Here is a 23040-nt window from a genome sequence, read left to right on the forward strand (position 1 = left end):
TTCTATTGCATATTAGCATTTTGCTATGTATTATATTATAATAGAACAACTCCAGTGTTTTAGTGAATCTCCAATTTCATGTTTATAAATAATGTTCATCGATTTGGTGTTGTTGTGTACAAATCAACATAATTAAATCGAGTATTTCTCACCAAATAGTCTCATTCAACCCTCATTAGACATTGATGATTAAAAAGTGATAAGAATATGTTATATATAATATTTACTATAGATTTAATGAGAGTTTCATTTAAAACTTCAATTAAATTTAATTGTTTGAACATGACTATTCTTATTTAATTTTTAAATACATTTGATACAAATCTCTTTCAAATTATTATAGGTATATCAGATCTCAAAATATTTCATAGTCAATTATTAAACAAACCATTTAGAAGTTTCAATTTTAGAAATATTATAATAAAATTTTAACTAGGATCATTACATCTTTCTCCCATTATAAATGTATTTTAATGACAAACCCTCTTTTTACCTCTTATCTACTATAAAATTTTAATATGCTAAAAACAAATACTATAATACTTTTTCAAATATAAAAAGCAAGGAAAAACTATACATTAATTAATCATTGAACTCATTCATCTGTTGCCCACCTTCCAAAGGGCGAAAGCTTCCAGTGAAAAAAGAACAAAATATAATCCAATAAGTAAACTAGTTAACCATATTCTTTATTTTTTTAATAAGTAAACTAGTTAACCATATTCTTAAGCCTTCGTTTGAAATCCTTTTGAGATATATGGTCCATCTATATTCTTATCCCCTGTAAATGATTTTGTGAGGGTTTCTGAGACATACTAGTGGCCATTTCACAAACCCTTCTGGCTTTGGCGGCATGCTATATTTTCTCAGAACGGTTTTATTTATCTCAGGGTTTTTGGGGAGTTTTATGCTGTTTTAGATCAAATTTTGAACAAATTTGTACACCAAAGATGTCGTCTGCCACAAATATTATTGTTCTGGTGGGGTTGGGACTAGCGGGGATATTTTTGGCGGTGCAGAGGAGGAGGAAGACAATTAAGGAAGATTTCGGTGCATTCGTTGAACGGATTCAGCTGCTTCCGCCGCCTCAGCCTGCCCCTCCTAAAGCCCCGCATCCTCTTACGGGGCTTGTTTTTGCAATTAAAGAATTGTAAGTTCTCTTCATTTAAAGAGAAAAAAAATCTATTTTGCAGTTTGTGTTATCCGTTGTGATTACCTTACGGGGGTACGGACGGAAGCCGTGGATTGCTTATCCGTTTTACATATTGTCTGTATGAGGGTCATAACCTTCTCGTATCCGGTCACTTGATGTGAATGCTCGAAGACCACCTTCATACCTATTCAATATATAATGTTTATAACCTATACACCTTTTTGGCTCACTATTCGATACACCCAGAATCTCGCCTTGTATGCTTTAATAAAAATGCGAAGATAAAGAGTAAGAATGCAAACATTACTGCTTTGTAAACAAACAAATTTGCAGTATGCATTATTTAATCTTGGAAATCCTTTTTATAATGACAAGGGCATGGATATTTAATCTTTGTATTTATATATTGGTACCGGAAATCTAAGCAATACCCTCATTTTTGTGAAAAGATATCAATTTGATCTCCATATTGAAAATTGGAAACAGATCAAAATTTGTCTTTTCCTCCTTACTGAGATTGAAGAAGAAAAACAGGGACTTAAGTCCTAATTTAAATTTCAACAATGAACAAACTGATCGTTTTAACACACAATTAAAAGTAAGAATAATTATAACAGTTGTCTAAAAGAGAAGAAATTCTAAAGAAAATGAGATGCATAGAAATTTTTTACATCTACTTAATTCTTCTAATAAATCCAATAGGTATTTCCTCAATCGATGTCAATGGCATATTCCTATCAATACCTGTTAGTCCGAACTCCAAATGTGACAGATTCAGAATTGATTAAGACCAATTAAAAAGGATTGAATGTATGTTGTAGGTATTTTGATATGTTTGAAACCAGAATTGTATTGATGCCCCATAAAATAAGAAGTGAACAAGGGGGAGCAGTTACAAAACTTGGTCAGTGAATGTGATACAAGATTAATGCATATTATAAAATTATTGGAACGATAAGTGATTGGTTTTGCATCAAGGGAGTTTTTATTTATTTATTCTTAACAAAAAGGTATCAAATCTTTTTTTAAGATTAATGAAAACTCATGACGGTTTATGATGCAAATTCTAATAGAAAAAAAATCACAGGGGTAATAATTGGCATTATATGATTGGAAATCACACAATTTTTTTGGGATTAATCACATGAAAAGTGGCAATGCCTAGACAAGCATTGAGGGTGAGGTTAACTGGCATTTTGACTCTCCAAAGAATATGAAAGACACAAAGGCTTAGTTTTTTTTCATAAATCAAAACTCTTAGCAACATTGGCTTGCCTTAAATGAACGAAAATTTGAGTTGGAGGAAGTACCCGTGGCATGTATTGGCTGGTGGAGTTGGTTTGTTCATCTATGCTCAATAATGTGCGAAATAATTTTATTGTTTCTCTTGTTCCCACCATAATAACACAATATTTTATAGAAAAAATGTTCAAATGCTTTATAAACTTTTCTATTCCTATAATTGTGTCACAAGGACTTTTCTAGTGCAGTTGTTGACTTACCACACTATCTGGTTGAGATTGTGCCTGCAACTTAGTTCTCACAGATAGGAAGTTCTGATACAGTCTTCAAATCTTGAAAAAACTAATGGAGCGTGGAGGAGGACCTGTGCTAAAACAAGAAAAATAAAACGGGTGATGTATGAAGATAGTTGATCTAGAATCCCTTAACATAATAAAATAGCACAGAAAATGAATTATCTGGATCTGATTCTAAAAAGAATTACATCTTATTCATATGTAAGAGGTAATAGTTAAGATTTAGTTAAGATTTCAACGGATGAACCCCATAGATAATTTCAACCCAGGAGTAGAGAAAGAAACCACAAAATTTTGATTATTTGCTTCAAAATGGTCAGTTACATATGGCTAGACAACATCAGATTGCAAAACGGTAAATATTAAGGCTAGGTATTCCTACTGAAACTTTGAAGTAGCTAGATAATTCTAGATATTAAAGTTAATTACAAAAAACTACTCTGCTACTATATGCACAAAGTGAACTAAGGGTGGTAAAATTGATTTGTGCCATATGCATTGATCCAAACTGTACAATCACAACACAAAGAAAACGTATTAGTTGGGATGTAAGATTTGCTGGACATTGGAATCTCTTCCTCTCATAACCATTTCTTCACTTGAGGCCCAAGCCAATATGTTGGTTTCATTTCGAGAATTCTTTTGCAGAAGAAATTTGTTGGAGCATGATAAGTGATGATTTCTTGAAGGCTAGAGGCTTATGAACTGTAATTTTTTTTATAGGTGCATGCCTTATCTGTTTTTGATGGCTAGTAGGGGCTGATCATAAAATGGATGGCGATTGTGTAACCAAGGAGAATATTTAACTTTCTCTTTCTTGGTTTCTACAATAGGTTTTCACATGGCATTATTTTGATGTTGTGGTTGTCAGATTCACTTGTGCATTGAGGAACTTTGGCCATTAGATCATATCATTTTGGAGATCAACGATGGGCTCAATTGTTTGATCCTAAAGCATTATAAAATGGGGGAAGGCTGATGCAGATTTGAGTAGTGTTGAACCTCTATTTTCTTATGAAACTAAGTTGTTGGGAATGCTTGTCTTGACCCCCTTGCTTGCCCTTGATACACCAAAGGCATTCTCAAGGCATACTCGGATTGCCTAGGTATACATTGGGAAAAAATGAGAGTAAACCCATAGGTTTATTAACTTTTAAAGTTAATTTTTGATAAAAACTCAAAAACACATTTTTTAATAGTTCCATAGGGACTTGCTCCCCACTCCCCTCCGAACCACTTGTAGGTGGGGGTGTCACAGGAACACCCTTGCCAAAAAGAGGATGCTGGGGGGATGGTTGAGGGATGCCTTAGGGCCCCTAGATCATCTTAGGGATGTTGAGGAGTCCTCACGCTATACAAATTTTTTCTATTTCATGGTAAGGATTTTGATTTATGTCGAAGCTTTGAAAAAACAAATGACATGATGGCATGTATAAATGGTTGACTGCTGAGGAGGAAGGAATATTTACATGTTATTGAAAGCAAAATAGAATTTTAAAATAGTTTTTATTGTTATTGTTTGCTTGAACGCATGCTCTCTTATCTTAAGTTTAGGAAGGTGATCACATATTTCTTTTACATCTCCAACATTGTGGGCTTATTAGAGAGTGGAGGAAGCAGTAAGGGTTGAGTGATGGTGGATGGTATCAAGTTTTCATATGTTATAAATGTTTGTTAGTTTTTGCTGATTGCTGTAAGGAATTTCCAAAGATGGAGAAGAAAACAAATAGGGAGCTTCATGAATGATAATATTCATTTATTAAACTAGCATCCCACATCATTTAGAGCAGTCATATTTTGTTGCTTCATTGTTAGCTCTCTAAAGAATGAAAATCAGGTCAAAAATAATGAGGAAATGGTGTCAGAGAAGACATAGTGTTAAAATGTAATGTCCCCTACTAGGATTTGACCTATTTTAACCATAATTAATCCATCTCAACATACTTATGATTTAAACTAAATTGATTAGGAGACAAAACCATCTTAACATGAATCCAAACAGGGATAAGAGAGAAACATAAGCTTCTTTCAGGATTCTATCTGATTTATATTCTAATATTTATTATTAATATACATATATATATCTTTATATATATTTTATACGTTATTTATTCTCAGATGCTATATTACTGCAGATTCTCAGAATAACTTTATTCTCAAATATTTATTCTCAGATACTTATTCTCAGATACTTATTCTCAGATATATATATTCTCGGATATTTATTCTCAGACTATTATATATATATAAATATTATTTGTTATATATTAATATATTATTATTATGAACTATATTTATATCACTATCAAATTCTGAATAAGAACATTATCGGGCTTCATATATTAAGCAGTCATACCGAGCACATCATCGTGCATACCACCAAGAACCAGGATATTCACTGTCTGTCGTATGATAACAGTTCTGATTCTCATCTGATCGGTCTGCTATAACCTTCGGATTCCCTTCACATTCTCCCCTATTACTCTGTCCGTTACTGGTGTTGTTGTCGCTTGTCTGAGTTTCTAAATCTGAATATCGTATTAAGTATATATCCCCATACTTACCCCCCCTCTTCAAATGATTCCCATGAACTCCTTATATCGCGGGAGAGGAAATTATTCAAAAGACATGTTCGCTGCTTTTAGGAATCACTTCCTTTAATTTAAAGTGCCTTTTCATAATATAATCGATGAGGTCTGTTATCTCAATAACAACCACATATCTGTTCTTAACATTAATATGTTGATAGGACACAGCTGACCCTCTTCGTAATAATTGGTTTGCTTTGCTTTGCTAATCAGATCGTGTCTTTTGGGTTATTTTAGGAGGCATTGGTGATTAGTTTGCTTGTGTAATCATTGTCTCCCATCGATACTTAGTAAACTACTGCCTATTATTGCTGATGATTAACATTAGATTTACCTAACCAATTTATTATTGATACTCAAGACTAATTATCATTGTCTACAGCTTAGGGGACAACTCTGACACCTGCAGTCCATTTAGTCTTTATTTATTTTGTAGGCAATTGATGAGGATGAGGGCAGTTTTTATATTATTTTTGTTACATAGATTTTCTGAATTTATTTATCATTATATTTGTTTATAATATTTCTAAATGTTTATAATATAATATTAATTTATTTTATTTGGATATTTCAAAAATATTATTTATCATTAAATATTAATAATAATATTGAATAAATAAATATTAATAATTTCAAATAATCATTTGTTGATTATATTATTTTATAATAATAATTGCTTCATTTAGGTTATAAATAATGATCAAGAGGGGACATGACATAAAATTATGAAAATGGCATGCACCATCAATTTTTGTGTTGTCTCGAAGGTCTTAATTTGGGCTTGGTGGAAGGGCCTTTATTCCTCATATTGCAAATTGTTATGTGCGAGTGGTGTTGCCCCTCAATTTTTTTGGGGGTCTTTGCTTTCACCCCCCCTGCGAGTGGTGCTGCCCCTGAATTCTTTTGGTGGCTTTTCCTCTAGATGTCCATGAGGCACCTGGTCCTTGACCCTTTTGGGGGCTTTGCCCATTGATCCCGTCAAGGGGTCCTGCTCCTCAATCCTGCTGGGTGCTTTAATTGTAGATCTTCTATCTATTATAATTATATATTTGTTTTCCTAACCATTGTTTCCTTGTTGTCCTCAAATCTAGGTCCATGTACCCCTGGTCCCCAAATTCGTCTCACCATGCACTTCTATTTGAAAGCTCCATGGAACATTGTTTTTTTTTTATTTTTAACAAAAAGCACCCAAAACAGAAAATTGAACCCTAAAAAGAAATCTCAAAGCCTAAAACATAAACACAAAACTAAAACACAACCTACCTTTCATTCTAACTTACCCAAACTCAAAATTTTCAAGAGCAAAGGCTGAGGCTTTTTTGGTGGCAAGAATTGCAAATGTGTTAAGGAGCATTTCATAAGTGTTACTAGATCAAATAGCTTTCACAGAGGGGATTCTCTAGTCAAAGGTATGCTTATGTTAAATTTTTAAAATTTTTGCGTCCAAGCTTCCTTTGTTTTAAAAAATTGTTTTATTGTTGTGTTCGGATTTATTCTTCATTTTTTTATTTTTTTGCTAGTGAACTTGGGTTAGGCACCCAGGGCCTGCAAAAATAGCATCAAAGTGTTGGATTTTGGTAACAGTTAATTCACAAGATGCATTAAAACCATTTTATCTGTGCACTAGTTAACTACCAAAACAACCTTGTATTCATATTTTGCTACTGTTCATAGATAATCCTATGTTTAATCAGTACTATAGGGAAGGACAAATTACATCAGACCTTCCCTATGGAAAAGAGTCTAAAACAACGAAAATAAAAAATAAATGGAATGGGGCAGATTATAGATACCTTGCCAACGCCCCACAACCTTCTTATATTCCAGGCACTTCTTTTCATTAGTCATAGGTGGAATGGGGCAGATTATAGATACCTTGCTAAGGCCCCACAACCTTCTTATATTCCAGGCACTTCTTTTCATTAGTCATAGGTGGAATGGGGCAGATTATAGATACCTTACTAAGGCCCCACAACCTTCTTATATTCCAGGCACTTCTTTTCATTAGTCATAGGTGGCTCATCTGCAAATTTCTTACAACCAGCAAAGTTGTCCATGTGAGCACCCACAAGAAGGTTAGCATGCAAAACCTTGATAATAGCTTTTATCTCACATTAACTTTTGGCCTAGCTCTTTGATGATGTGGAAATTCTCTATATAGAAATTAAAAAATGTCCCTACTTGATTAACAACTTTATCAATATTCTTGTGTAACAAGCATATTCATGTGGCAAAGGAAAGCATTGAGACACAACTTAGTGACTATGTGTCATATTCCTGCTTCAAGGAAGACATTTATCACGAACAAGGAAAGACAGAAGGTAAGGAGGCTCGCAAACAAATCTAAGAAGGATCGGCGATCAAGGAAGGTTAATTATCATAACAATAAACAAACAAGTTTTAGAAGGTAACTAAGTCTTAATGAAGAGTTGTGATCAGAACAAGAAAACATAAATGATTAATTAATAATTAGAGAAGAGGCTTGTCCCCTCACAAGGATCACCTCTCCTCAATGGGATGATAGGATATAAAGAAGAGGCTACGATGGAGAAAGGGATCATCCAGAGAATCGTCGATTATCCAAAATACACATCTGCAGAAACAACAATAGTCGATATCAGCAATCATAAAATCAGTCCAGCAGACAGAACCCTTCGAGCAGGTCAAATCCATTAATCAGATCACACAGCAAAAGCATTTCCCATAAGCTAGGGAGCAGCAATCACAAGAGAAATCAGTACAATTCATCACAGCAGAACTTTAATCATTTCAGATTATTATTATCAGATATATATTCAGTAGTATACTTTATATTTCTGCAATCATTGTCTTATATAGGTATACATGTTGTTTATGAATAATTAAGAATGTTGAAGTATATGTCCTTATTATAGAATATGAGATGTGCTTGATTGACTGAATCCCACATTGTAGGAAGGGCCTGGGGTGTAAGCAAAAGGGGTATACAAGGCTAAGTCAGTAGGCCATTCTAGAGTTGACCGTAATGGCTCGTAGGAGTAGAGGGGGGGCACTTACATAGAGAGCCAAGTAACCCACTTACGACCACTGCCCAAATTCCACAAGATGGCAAGTGTCTTTAGGGAGATGAGACATTGATGGGGAAAGCAAATACAAGTGCCAAGCAAGAGGGCTGTGGTAGACATCCACTCTTGGGCTTGGTGTAGAAATGGCTTTGGGTGGAGTCATCATGTCCCTTCTCCCAAACCCTAATATGCTTGCATTATTGTTAATCTATGAATATGATGTAATTGCCTAATCCTAATGATTAAACATATAATATATATATGTGTGTGTGTGTGTGTGTGTGTGTGTATTTGCATATGTTGTTCATTTTGTGATTGTAGGATTCAAATCCAAGATTGCATCATTAAAGAGATATTTTTCCGGTAAGATGAAACCCTAACCTTAAATTGTTACAATTGTGATTTTAGGGCAAATTCTAGGGCAAATTGGGAAGGGGACATCACACTATGTTAAGTCGAAGATGTTTTTCTTGTTGATAGATCATAGACTAGCCAGGGGTTAGAAGGAGCCTACTCATGGCTTCTCAAATGTCCACACACAAAGCACCATCCATTTCCTTTGAAAGCTCCTGACACAGATCGAGGACCTAGAAACTCCAATGGATTGCCAATCCTTGCATCCTATCAAAAACTTAACGGAAATTGTACACAACAAAAGCAAAATAGTCACAACATTACTCATATTGAGTTCATTTAATTAAAAAAAACTGATTACAATTTCTTTTACAAACTCAATCAAAATGCACTTGGCTTCTCTTGGCTCCTTACTGACTGTCTTTCCTTTGCTTTTTTTCCTCTCCTCAAGCTTCAATGTAGCCCTCTCTATATGTTATGTTGCTGTTTCAAAATCACTCCCAAAACAGAGCCTATTACCATTTCAAACCTGCCCTTTAATTGTTAAATTGCTGTGTTATTTCAACCTCCTTACATGGGCCATCTTCTCCCTTTTAGCACGTTCCACCCTTTATCTTTCTTCCTTTTAAAACTTCTAGGCTGCCCTCTGTTTTTGCATTTTTCTCCAAATTTTTTAACATAGCAGCACATTTAAGGGTTTTTTAAATTGCTGTCTAAAAATGGACAGATTACCCCAATGCCTTCCTTCTTCCAGCACCTACTTCATTTCTTAAGCTACCATTTGCAGATTTTTGAATTTTCCTCTTTTAAAACTGTAGATTCTCCTTTTTATTCTTCAATGCCTCCTGTCCTTTCAATTCAGCAGTCTCATCTTTTGTAATCACTTTTTTAAAGTCAATAAATGTAGCAGATTTTAATGTTCCTAGCCTTCTTGAAAACCTGCAGACTTCATTTTCTATTAAGGGATTTTTTAATTGCTGTGCCAAAATGGATAGATTTTCCAATACCTTCTTCCAACACCCCCTCCTTCATTTCCTATGCTACCATTTGCAGATTTTCCTATTTTAAAACTGTAGATTCTCCTTTTTATTCTTTAATGCCTCCTCTCCTTTCAATGCAGCAGTCTCATTTCTTGTATTTACTGTTTTAAAGTCAATAAAAGTAGCAGATGCTCTCAACCTTTTTAAAGACCTGCAGACTTCACTTTCTATTGAGGGGCATGAATCCTTACAAGAAGAAGGTGCCCAGTCGTTGTTCAATGCCTCCCAAATATAGGACTGCTATTAATAATGTTTTTAAAAAAAAAATGAATACTCATTCCTCTTGTTAACCACTGATGGACATGCACAGGATGAATTCGGATGTTGATAAAGCTCAAAAATTAACTTTTTTCATAATTGCCATTGGAATCAAATCTTCATTTGAAAACTGGCAAATATGCTTCAGAATGACCTCCCAAAGGCTCCTGCAAAACCGTTTGACTCCAGCTCTGATAAATCTTCAAAATTAATAGTTTCCATCCATAAACTCTTGGTGAAAACAGAGAATTTCAAATTCTCCAAACTATTAAGGAATCTGGCCATGGAACCTTGTTACATTTGGTGAAATACAATCATGAACATCCCTATAAAAGGATTTGGTTCCAGCCCTCACGAATTTTGAGAAACAATTGTTTCCAAAAAGCTGTGTGTGGAGTTTTAGAACTCATTTGGGCTAAATATCCAATTTTGCTATCTTGACTCAATATGAGGTTTTCTGATGTAGTGAGATAACAGGAACACTGAAAGAAACGAAATTGAAAGAAGTACAGACCAACATTTTTTCTGTCTGATGCGGGTTTGCTTGTGGACTCGGATGTACAAATTTTGTTGGATAAATATGCTTTTGTGTTTGAGGATTTGTAACTGTGGCTCCTTATTGTCATCCTTATTGCTTCAAGGATGAGATAGAGAAGGCTATTGAGGAGCTATTGAAATTGGGTCATGTTAGACCTAGTATGAGTCCGTTTGCATCTCTACGGGATTTTGAATAAATGACCCTTAAAGAATAGATACCCCATACCTTGTATTAATGAATAGAAAAATTGATTTGTGGTCTAGGTATTGTCAGAGAAGAGTTAACTGAAAGACTTATTCAAGTTTCATTTTGGGGTCACTATGGGCACTTTGAGTTTTTGGTGATGCCTTTTGGGCTCACTAACGCACCTGCCACTTTCCATTTAGTGATGACATTGTTTCAGTCCTATTTGAGGAAATTTGATCAGTTTTCTTTGATTATATTCTAATTTACAGCACATAGGAAGAAAACATGAAACATTTGTATATAGTGTTGGCCATATTGCAACAACAAACCTTCACCAAGAATAGCAAGTGTGAGTTTGGAATAAAGAAAGTTTTGTGCTTGGGTCACATAAACATTAACGTAGGTATAGAGATGGATCCAACCAAGGGGCAATCCATCCAAGAATGGCCTACTTTGAGGACATGGGCACAAGTTCAAAGAATTTCGGGTTGTTGTAGCTACTACAGGAGGTTTATTAGAGGGTTCTCATAGCTAGCCTTGCCATTGACAAACTTAACCAAAGGGGTCCCTCTCCACTTGTCCACAGTAGTGCAGGGGTCATGTGACCATTTGAAGAAGGTAATGCGCATTGTGCCCATTTTTACCATAATTGATTTTGCATTACCTTGCGTGGTAGAGTTATGCTTCAGGAGAAGGTATAGGGATTGATCTTATTCAAAAAGGATGATCCATATCATTTGAAAGTTGAAAATCAATATATATATATATATATATATAGAGAGAGAGAGAGAGAGAGAGAGAGAGAGAGAGAGAGAGAGAGAGAGTAATGTCTCTACTTATGATAAGGAAGTGTTGGTTGTTATGCATCCATTGGCCAAATTTAGACAATATTTAATTTGTGGATGCATTATAGCTCATCAAACCACAACAATTTGAGGCATTTCTTATCATAGTATGACATTAATGGTAGGCAACAAAAATGGGTGAGCTTACAAGCTTATGACTTTTACATCGAGTATGTTAAAGCAAAGAACAATAGAGTAGCAAATGCACTCTCCTAAAGACTTGAATCATTGGCCATTTTTTTAGCAAAAAATGATTGGAAGGAGGAGTTATTGGTAGAGTATTCCAGGGATGTATTGGCTACAAGGTTGATTGAGGGTACAATCATTGCCTTAAACAAGGATGAGATTTACTAGTTGAAGACTGATATTATTGTAATGTCTCTTTTTTTGGTCACCTTATATTTTCCCCTAGAATCACAAATCCAATAGAACAAGAAACATAATGTAGTTAGAGATATAATTTTCACCCAAGGATAAGACGAGATAAATCCGTGTTGGAAACCTGCAATCATGTTATACAAATATTGAATCCATAAGATAAATCCATTACTAGGGTTAAAACATATATTCATACACATATAACAAATCTAATCTACTATGTGGGGTTCAACCATAACAGGGCATGCGATAAGGAGACATGATGGGGTGGCCAAAGAGATCCCCTACCTTAAGCCCAAGAGTGGATATCCCATCCCTCTTGACCTCATGTGGCCTTTCACCATGTCATATGAGGTGGTGTACCCATCGAGGCATCCACAGCCATTCTCCCTCATCATGCCATCCCTTTTCACCCTCTTATGATTGAGACATCCTTGAGTTAATCTCAACAATCAATCATTGTAGAGGTTGAAGGTAAAGCTGCAATGGGGTGCCCCAAAGTGATCCTCTACCCTTGGCCCAAGAGCAGATATCCTATCCCTCTTGGCCTCATATGGCCTTTCGCCATCTCATAGGAGGTGGTGTGCCTAGTGAAGAAATCATATTATTTTATGTCTAACATACACGGTGATTTAGTGCATAGATATATTATATTAGTAAATAAGAATTTGTGTGTTTATTACCGCATACATCAGGCATATATATATTAGACAATTATTCACGTGTACCACAAAGAATAAGAATGTTACTGCCTGTAACTTAATAACAATTCTGATCTGATATTATTGCTGATCTGATGTCACTAGATGCTTCTTGTTTCCTTATCTTGATCGTTGCCCCTATCGCATGCCAACTACTTGTTAATATTCAAGTCTACTGGAAATGATCTGATCTGATCTCTTCAATATAAAAATCAGACTCAGACTTCCTTATTCCATTTTTTTGATCCCTTATCCATGCTTTCAACAAATGATCCTATTTATATCTTCATGATGGGAAAGACACAACCTTTCATTAAGTCCATTTCCTTGCAAGGGTGTTATTCAATTAATAATTTCTCTCTTTTTATTATTATTTATTCTCCTTAGCCCTAGGTCAGCCAAGTACAGTTCCCTTTCTTTTTATTATTATTTATTTTCCTTAGCCTTAGGTCACCACCCTTGCATTTATTTATACTTAAGCCTTAGGTCGCCACCCTTGCATTTATTTACACCCTTGCATTTATTTATACTTAATCACTGACATCTGCAATAGCTATATATTTTTTGACCTAGTCTTAGGTGAGGTATGACTTATTTTGTACAAGGACAATTTTTGTAGTGAGGATCCAAGTGGAAACAAAAAAACTATTGCAGCATGTCACCATTATTGGCTTGTTGGTCACATGGGATTTTTCAAAATTTATGGACAATTTTGGAGTATATATGCTTGGAAGGACTTGAAAGAGGATGTATTGCAATATTTGTGAGTGTGGAGGGTTCCAAGGGATTAAACATAAAACCACATGCCATATAGGTTTACTTCAGCCCCTTCCCTTAGCAAAAATGAGAATCTATATTAATGGTTTTCATAATAGGTTGCCTCAAGTAGGGGGAAAGAATTGCATCTTCATATTTGTTAATTGATTGAAATTTTTTTTCCCACTTCTCCATTCCCAATGAATTCAAAGCTCCACAAGGCTAGACTTTTTCTTGAAGGAGTCTTTCGATTGCATGAGTTGTACCTCGTGTTGTGGTCAATGATAATTAGAACATAATTGGTCCCATCCATAAGGGTAGACCTTTTCATGAGTGTCTTTTGGCAAGACTTATTCAAGATAATGGGAACATAATCGAGATCCAATACCAAATATCATGTGAGATGGATGGGAAAATGGTAATAGGGTGAAAGGAAAATAACATGAAGTACCAAGAAAGAACTAATCAATGAGCAATTGTTTGAAGGTATTACCATAAAAAATGAGAAGCCAAAAAACCAAAAGCAAGCACACCATAATCCAAGAAGGAGACACAAGATTCGTAAGGGGGAAAAAGCAAAGAAAAAACCCCTATGATTATGAAGATGGCATAAAGCCTAAGAAAATACAATGAAAGAAAGAGAATGAGATTAGCATAGAAATGCTTCCATGGAAGAAAAGAGAGAGGGACCTCAAATATATAGAGGTGAGAGAGGAGTTGCAAATGTAACTCCCAAGTCTAAGGATGCCATCTATCATCCTATGTGTGTTCAAAGTGTCATAATCCTCATAAGGAAGAAATCTAATATTCCTTAATAAAGGAAAATAAAAGAAATGACCTATCCTCACACGTACTAGAGGACAAATTACATGTAGGGATTCCAAAGGAATATTCCAAACTAAATACAAATAAAGAAACCTAAGCCAAGTAAAGATTAATTCCTAACACACCCCCTTGAGCTTTACTTGGGGAGTTTACATCAAACCTTTCAATGGGTTGTAAAGAAAGATTTTTACAATGAATATGGATCTTCTCTTTACAAGGTGGCTTTGTTAGAATATCCACAACTTGATCTTTGCCCTTGCATTATAGAAGTGAAATGTGATTGTCTTTAATTTGATCTGTAATGAAATATTGTCAAAGAGTAATGAGGTAGCCCCAAGTCTTCAAGTAATCTTGTTAGCCATAAAGCTTCTTTGAATATTGGTACAATCTTTATTACAACTTCGGTAGAGCCAAGAGAAGTAGATTAATGTTGTTTACTATTCCATGAGATTTCACGTGATGCAACAAGGAAACAATATCCACAAGTAGATCTCCCATTATTGGGATCTCCCCCTAGATTTGAATCAAAATATCCTTCCACAATTTGCATAATAAAATAAACCAACATGAATAGTACATTTAACAAATTATAGAATTCTCTTAAAATGAGATTGAAGAGGTTTAGAGATGAATTGATAAACTATACCAATACCAAATGCTTCCTTTCCATTACACCAATGTGTTGAGGTGTATAGGGAATGGATAGCTCATGATCAACACCAAATGATTTTAAAGAACCATTGACAGCATTATTGACATATGCCCTCTCATAATCAATTCTAAGGATTATGAGTCTAAAACCAAATTGCCTTTCAATAGATATGAGAAATTCAGCATAATAATTTCAAGAACATGATCCTTACTATGAAGGAAGGAGATCCAAGTTCATAATCATCAATAAATGTAAGTGCATACCATAATCTGGATGGAGATATTCTCCATGGTCCCAAAAAGGTTACTATGAATGGGGTGCAACTGAGTAGCTCTTCATGGTTAACCTTGAATAAAGGGCTCCCTACACATTTTACCAAAAAAAATGCATCTATAATACCATATTAGAAATTTTGCACCAAGGCAAAATTGATAGCATTTCATGCTAATCATTGAAATCAATAATAATGCATATCAAGGCAATATTGTGATAAATCATAAAACTCTTAATACTTGAACAAATTATAATTTAGCATTAGCCTGATTTTATTTGCTTTGGATCAATCATATGATACATATCTTTATAAAATTTGATTTAAAGTTGACATTATTGGGAAACAAAGAGGTTAGTTAGAAAACAAAAAAATACCTCCTTGATTAAAATTGAATCAAATTTCAATAATTTGTTTTAAATTTTTTTAATCAAAAATAACAAATTTAAATTAAAAAAAAACTTTGTTTTAAAACTGTAAAGAAAAAACTTATTTAATTTTTTTAAAAAAAACTTTAATTATAAACAAAGTTATATGGTTAAAAGCTTTTATAAAATAAAAATTTATTCTATTTAATCTTTTCAAAATTTGTATATATTTAAAAACTTAAAAAAAAATTATTAAGTTTTTAAACTTTTTAATATAAACTTTTAAAACTTTATTAAAAAGCTTTATAAACTTTACTAAACTTTAATAAGAATTTTAGGAAACTATATTTTAAAATTAAAATAAACTTACTTTATACGTGTAATTAAAAAAACTTAAACCTTTTATACTTTTTAATACATGAAGGTTTAAGAACGAATTTAAACTTTAAAACTTGCTGATACGTTAAAAGTGGAAACCAACAGATAGGTGGAAGAGGAGCAGCACTGGGCAGGGAGACGGGCGAAATGCTGCAGACAACGCACATAGCACGCAAGGAATAACTGGCAAAAGTGTTATCAAAAGATAGAGGAGTTACAGAATACCTCTCCTGTATTCTTTCGGTGTTATGAATGTGGATGTCAGCTAGCAAACAGTCAGGGAAGAAAATTAGACCGAAAGACTCCCAATTCAAAGTAGACAAATCTAGATGAAATGGAGGGAGGATGGACACTTCATTCCAACAGACATAAGAGATACATATGTTAACTTGCTTGGTGCACAAAAAAAACCGAAATTAAACGCAGGCAGTGAGGGAGAGGGTAAAGAATCTTAAAAAAAGATAATAGGACAAAGGAAATATATAGACATTGTAATAACAAATATCATACTAGAATCCTGCAACAATAACAAATAAAGAGCAGAGAAAGAGAATCCGAGAGAGCAAAATTTTATGATGTAAAAATAGTGTTACGAAACAGCACCAAAACACTTATTGTTAGTTCTGTGAGATGAAGATAATAACAACCCTCTCTAACAGGATAAGATTGAATAAAAAGCAAAGGATTAGAAATAACAATATCAGAGAATTACTTGAGATAAATTTTTAAACGAATCTGTAAATAAATCAGAGATGCAACTTAATAATGAATCAGTTTTGGTGGCAGGCCTTCCAAAACCAAAAAAATGAACTTTAAACTAGAATAAAAATGGATTAATCCTGCATGCAAACTTGTTAGCAAGTTTAGAAAAAAAAATTTAAACTGAAATCAAAACCTGTACAAAATAGTTAGAGAAAAAACTTCCCTGCAATAAATTGTAAACAATAGATAGAGATCCTTGCACAAAAAAATTGTTAGAAAAAAAATTGATGAAAGCAAATCTAAGCTAAAACTCTTCTTTTCTTTCCTCAAAGAAAGTGCTCCAATGGATAAATGGTAATCCTTGAACAATACAAGCTCAAGAATTGATTAGAAGAAACCTGCTCTGATACCATGAAGTACCAAGAAAGAACTAATCAATGAGCAATTGTTTGAAGGTAGAGTATCAGCATGAAAAATTAGAAGCCAAAACCAAGAGCAAGCACACCATAATCCAAGAAGGAGACACAAGACTATCTAAGGAAATTTGGGAGAATTTGAATACACTATTTAGAGCAGCATCAAGTGATTCAAAACTCTCTTTAAAGCTTCAACTTTTCAAGTTCAAGACGATTGATGGAGTACCTATGTCAAGCGATGTGAACAATCTGAGATCTCTTCTTTGACAACTAGCAGAAGCCAATGCTGTAGTGGATGATGTGGATGCTAAAGCTATTTTACTAAATAGTTTATTTTCAAAATTCAGCAATGTCATCTTTACTCTTAGTCAACTTTCTTCTAAAAGTTTGAAAGATATGATTTTAGATCTCCTAGTTGAAGAAAAGATAACTGTTGTAGGAGATACAAAAGATGATCGCAAGCTGAGATAGCATTATACTCAAATAGAAGAAGATCTAATAAGGACAAAAGAGGGAAAGAATGCTACTATTGTAAGAAAATGGGCCACATAGCTTAGAACTATAGACTTTGAGGGAATGGTGTTCTCAAAGGAAAGCTCAAAGGAGCCAATGTAGCCGCTCAGATCCTTTAGATGTTAACAATGGTGAAGAAGAAATTGCTTTTTATGCATTTTAAAGAAGTATTTGTTCTTTGAAGATAAGTAGGATGTCAGTGTAGACAAAACTAGAATGGATGGTTGCCTAGTTAGCTTGGGGAGTCTGTGATTTTGTGAATCATACCCTTACGAGGGTTATGAGACAATTTGACAGAGCTCTGTGAGTGTATTTCATTACGGATTGTTGTTGAATGGTTCAAGAGATCTGTAATTTGAGAGTTTGGGGAGGTGCTAATCTAGGAACTTGGGAATTCAGCTCGGTAGCTACACCTTTGCGAATGTTCGAGGCAACTTGATGGAGTTCTAGGTGGTGTACGGTTTGTTTTCAAAGAAAAGCAACTGAAGAATGGAAAATTCATGGTTTAGAGTGTTTTTAGTTTGATATGTTTTATTATCAGTGAAGTAAGCATCGAGGGGGTATTAGAATAATATTAAATAATTAGTAGAAGATGAGGCTTAGAGTTGTAATAATGTCACCTTAGTGGCAAGTGTTTTCTCTGTTTGTTTTTTTAGTTTGCTACTTTTAGCGTTGGGTGAGTCATGCATGTTTCTCCTTTTGCATGGTTTCATCTTCCATTCTTTATATAAGGAGACAAACTTCTTTGTAATTGTATCTTTTTAATTAATAGAATATCAAAATATTGTTTTCTATTAAGTTTTACAATATATCATTGATTGGGGATATAAGGGAGTGCTCAAAGGCAATGGAGAGCATCTTTTTGCAATTGAAAGAACGAACTCCAATGACCTAAGGATAATGAACGCTGTTACACTAGTTTGGAGGTTGAGGATGAATCCCTTCAGGCTTGTATCTGTTTATAGCCTTGGGTAAAAATACTCAAATGTTAGACAATTAGAGGATTTTGCAGGCAGTCCATAACAAATAGGCCAATCTGTTTGTAATCTACAGGTCTCCAAGGACATATTAGAAACTAGATCTATTTACTAGACATTCTAATTAGTCATATTAGATTAGTTCTTTCTATTTGTACAATTGTGTTGTCAAGGTGAAGAAATAAATAAATTTCTATGTTAGCTTTTTTTGGTTGATTTCTGTATACATTTAGCCTAGAACATTTTACACCGCCTTCCCAAGAAGTCAAAATCTCCTCTCCTTCCAACAAAAGAGGTCCTCTAGATATGGCATTTTAAAGTGAGGTGAGGAACATAAGAAATAAGCTTATTGCATGTTACATTTATGCCAATGGGATTCCTTTCAACCTATTGAGCTCAAAATATTGGTGGGAAATGGCTATGACAATCAATTAAACACTTGCAGGTCATACAAGATGGGTATGAAAAAGTGTGCACCACCCTATTTGCAAAAGAAGAAAATTTGGTAGAGATGTCTTTGCAATCAATTATTCATGAATTGAAATGAGAGTGTCGATCGTTTATGTTGCATGACGAGATCGCAAAAACATACCTTTAATTAATGTCATTGCAAGGTGCCGTAAAGGGACAATGTGTTTGAATTGCAAGGTTCAAGAGAAAGAGGGAAATTAATTGTCAAAATTCTCATAGAGGCAATGTAGATGGTGGGTGCTGAAAATATTGTCCAAGCCATAATGAACGCTACTAAAAATTGCAAGGCAATAGGTTTATTGGTCGAGGCAATATACATGCACTATTTTGGACACTAGGTATTTTCCATTCTCTCAGCTTGGTGATGTGAAAGATTGGCATAGAGATAAAGTTGATGAGATAAAATTACATTGAGTGCGAGAAGATTTAGATGCTCATGATAAACCATCATATGCCACAAGCCATCTATGTTTTTTTCTCCAAGTTGGAGTTGTTCAAGGTAATTTCATGAAATTTTAATATTTTTAAATTTACCTTAAGTTTGCAATAAATTTTTTAACTATCTGACATCAATTATCTTTTAAAACTTTTAATTGTTTTTAAATCACTATATTAGGTTGGTGAGGTGTGCTTTGTATTGCACATAAATTTCTTGAGAGTAGTTGTGAAGATGTGAGAGGCATTCAGTGTAATGGTCATTAGTAACATTTGGAGTGTGGGGAGGCAAGAAAATTTAGGGAGGACCCAAAAGGTTAATTTATTGAATTTGGATGATGATTGGTGGGCTGATGTGGATAATGTCATGAATTTAATTGAGCCCATTATGAGTATGGTTAAGATTGCTGCTACAGATTAACCATGTAGGGAAAATATATGATGGCAAAGACTATATTATTGAAAAAACAGGACACATAATAGCACCAAGGAGAATGATTCTAGATAATTTTTTTTTAAAAGAGCGCAAAGAATCATTGTTGATTGTTGGAATAAGATGGCCAAAGCCTCCATCTTGTTGTGTTTGCATTGTCTTCCAACTATGCAACACAACATACTCTACCAAGGAGAGTGGAATTGTATCGAGACATGGAAGTTTCTAATAGATACAAAGCTGCATTCTGAAGAACTTTCACAATCTAAAAGTGTCGTTGTATGTGAGTTTGTAAGCTTCATAATGTTAGAGAATCATAGTCTTAAAGCTCTTCAAGAAAAGTATGTTAAGGACACCTATACATGGTGGTACCTCCATGCCCGAGGTTCTATTTACTTGCAATCTCTTGATATCCAAGTTCTATCACATGTAAGCATTTTTAATTGTTTAACACGATTACTATTCTTTTGCAGTTATTTATTATATTTTATAATCACAAATGTAGTACTAAATCACTGAATTTGTCTCTAATTTCAACAAGTTGTGAGTTCTTCTTCAGTTGAGTGGAATCGAAATACATACTAATTTCTCTACTTCGTCAAGCACAACTGGTTCGCTGCAAAAAAAGAAAAAGAAGAGGCTGTGATAAATTGGGATGTAAACCTAAGAGTGTGTTTACTTGGATGCATCGGTTATGGTTGCCTCAGTCTCTTTAGAGGATGAGGAGGCTCCTACACAGGATGTAGGTGGTGGGATTGGCATTGTAGTTGCTTGTGGTTCAAATGAATTAAGTGAGGACTTTGATGCTCTGGATGAAGAGCAAGATGGTGATTATTGAATGTATTTTGTATTGATTTCACATTTGACATTGTATCTTTATCCCTTTCAACTGTCTTGTAAATTTTGAATGATTTTGTTGCAAATTATAGGTTTATATGTACCTAACCATATTGAACCTGGGGAAAAACAGGTTGACTGGTGAACCTAGATCTATACTTAAACAAGCAAGTTAGTTTAAAACCTCTGTCTATTGAACACATGACCATGCTGCTTCTGATGGTTTTTGAACTTTGGTACATAATCAAGGTTTTATTGATGTTTTTGGACAAAGCAGTGCTGTCTATCATTTGAAACTTAAGGGCAATGCCTTAGAAAATATTGCATGAAAGCTTCTGGTTTACAATGAAATGTTTTTAGCACTCCAGTACTTAAATAAGAACCATACTAGAACATATGTTTTTTGAACTGTAACGTAAAAAGCTTCTTTCTCGATGTATTGGCTATGTGAGAAAGCATGTACTCGTATTTTTGACTGGATCTACTTTACATGTTTATTACCAATATTTTCAATTTTGTTGTTTAGACTTGAGGCTTATTGGGGATTGTTTTTAAAGATAACAGTGTTTTTTCTATAAATGCATATATTTGAGTTTTTTTTGTAAGAGGAGTAAACGCTTTTGACCCGGAGCTATGAACCTGTAAGGTCACAAATGGGGGACCTCATTGCCATTTAAACATTTAACAATAGCACCCCAGCAGGGTTTGAACCTTGATGGCAAGAACAACACCACCACAACTTAACCACCACAGCATGCCAAAGAGGGCAATTTATATACTTGAATTTCAATCACACAAAGTGCAGTTGTATTGCTCACTACTTCATATTTAATTTTTATGTAATCAGTATGTTATTCTTTCTATTTGTTTTTTAACTTTTTTTAGGAGCCAAATAAACTAGGACCAAAGGCTTGAGTGAATTGGTTTAGTTTTCAGAAGGTGTAGTGGAAGATAGCAGATTGTTAGGTAATGGGAGAAATATAAAAGAATGAGCTTTTGAAATATTTTTTTTGTAAGACAATCATTGCGTTAAGAGTGTTTGTTTAAAAAGCTTTCTGGGTACAGCCAGAACTCATTACTAATATAAGTGAGGTAACATTTAATGTGATGATAGATTTGATGTAGAAGGATTTGTAACTGGCTTTGGAAATCCTGACTGGCGGAGAACACATGAACTGGCTGTTCGAACAGCGCCAGCTGTTTCACTTCTTGTACAAGGGGGAGCCACATGTGTGGGAAGAAATGTTATGGATGAGATGGCATACTGGTTGGTGATGATCTCCAAATATCTATAAATATTTCTGGTTCGGGTTTGCAATTTCATTGATCTTTATATCTTAATTTTATCTAATCTTTGCAGTATCAATGGGGAAAATAAACACTATGGAACTCCAACAAATCCAGCTGCACCCTCAAGGATACCTGGCGGATCTTCCAGTGGATCTGCTGTAGCTGTTGCAGCAGAGCTTGTGGACTTTTCTCTTGGTGAGCATCCTAGTTCTAGGAAGTAATCAGTGTACATTGCAATTCTTTATCAAACTGATTGGAAACTTATATGCTTAGGTAACAAGAATCACACTTGATGACAAAACTGCATATAAACTAATGGTAGCTGATAATTTATAAACAATGAAGAAACAATAGCTTCCTATGGTAATAGGATGAGAGAATGATATGTGGCACCTACATTTCTTTGTAATTTCACTTCAGTTTCAAAACTTTCAATAATCAAAATTGGAAGCTTGAAAAATTTATTTCGATACTAAAAATGTTATCTGTTCAATTTTTGTTGAATGATAGCATTGCCAATAAAGACTGATTCTTTTGAACTATGATAATAGTATATGTTCTGCAAATTTACATAATGTGGAAAAGGACCGCATATACTTAATTTTGTTGAAAGGGATTATCAGAGAGAAAAAGCTAGTCATGGCGACATTATATGTTTAGAACTCCATATAATTTGAAAATGGATGGAATGTGCCCGATATACTGTATTCATAAATTTCATATATTTAAATGGACTCCTGAAGAATGATTACATACGATTTTCCTGCCATTACTGGTGAGATGACATTTCCAGAAACTGAAGTTTATGTGTCTGGTGCAGCTGGTGGTTTTTGCTAAAGCTCAACTCTTTTCATCAAATTGCATCCCTAGAGTTTAATGGCAATCTTTTAAACTTGTTGGAAGTCTGTTGGCTAAATTTGGATCGTATCCATCCATGTGATAACCATAAAAGGTCTTCTATTGTTTTTCATGTTTTTTTAAAAAGTTGATGCATACAATATTTGTTTTAGCTGGCAATGTTTCTGTATATTTTCATTGCATCTTCTATATTGTACAATTAGCTCTTTCTTGATGCATTTGTTGAGATTCTCCA

The 23040-nt window shown here is 34.2% G+C and overlaps 1 protein-coding gene across 1 annotated transcript in view; it reads left to right on the top strand.

Annotated features, from left to right (window-relative positions):
• Window positions 1-711: 711 nt before the first annotated feature.
• The window catches only part of LOC131041621 (translocon at the outer membrane of chloroplasts 64), a 159322-nt gene continuing 136993 nt past the window's right edge, over window positions 712-23040 (top strand). Inside the window, exons 1-3 of the mRNA XM_057974759.2 lie at window positions 712-1150; window positions 21772-21924; window positions 22018-22142. Of these exons, the coding sequence (XP_057830742.1) occupies window positions 951-1150; window positions 21772-21924; window positions 22018-22142 (478 nt within the window). The 5' untranslated portion in view covers window positions 712-950. The remainder of the gene's footprint in view (window positions 1151-21771; window positions 21925-22017; window positions 22143-23040) is intronic.

The sequence above is a fragment of the Cryptomeria japonica genome, chromosome 8 (genome assembly GCF_030272615.1).
Source record: "Cryptomeria japonica chromosome 8, Sugi_1.0, whole genome shotgun sequence".
Classification (NCBI taxonomy): domain Eukaryota; kingdom Viridiplantae; phylum Streptophyta; class Pinopsida; order Cupressales; family Cupressaceae; genus Cryptomeria; species Cryptomeria japonica.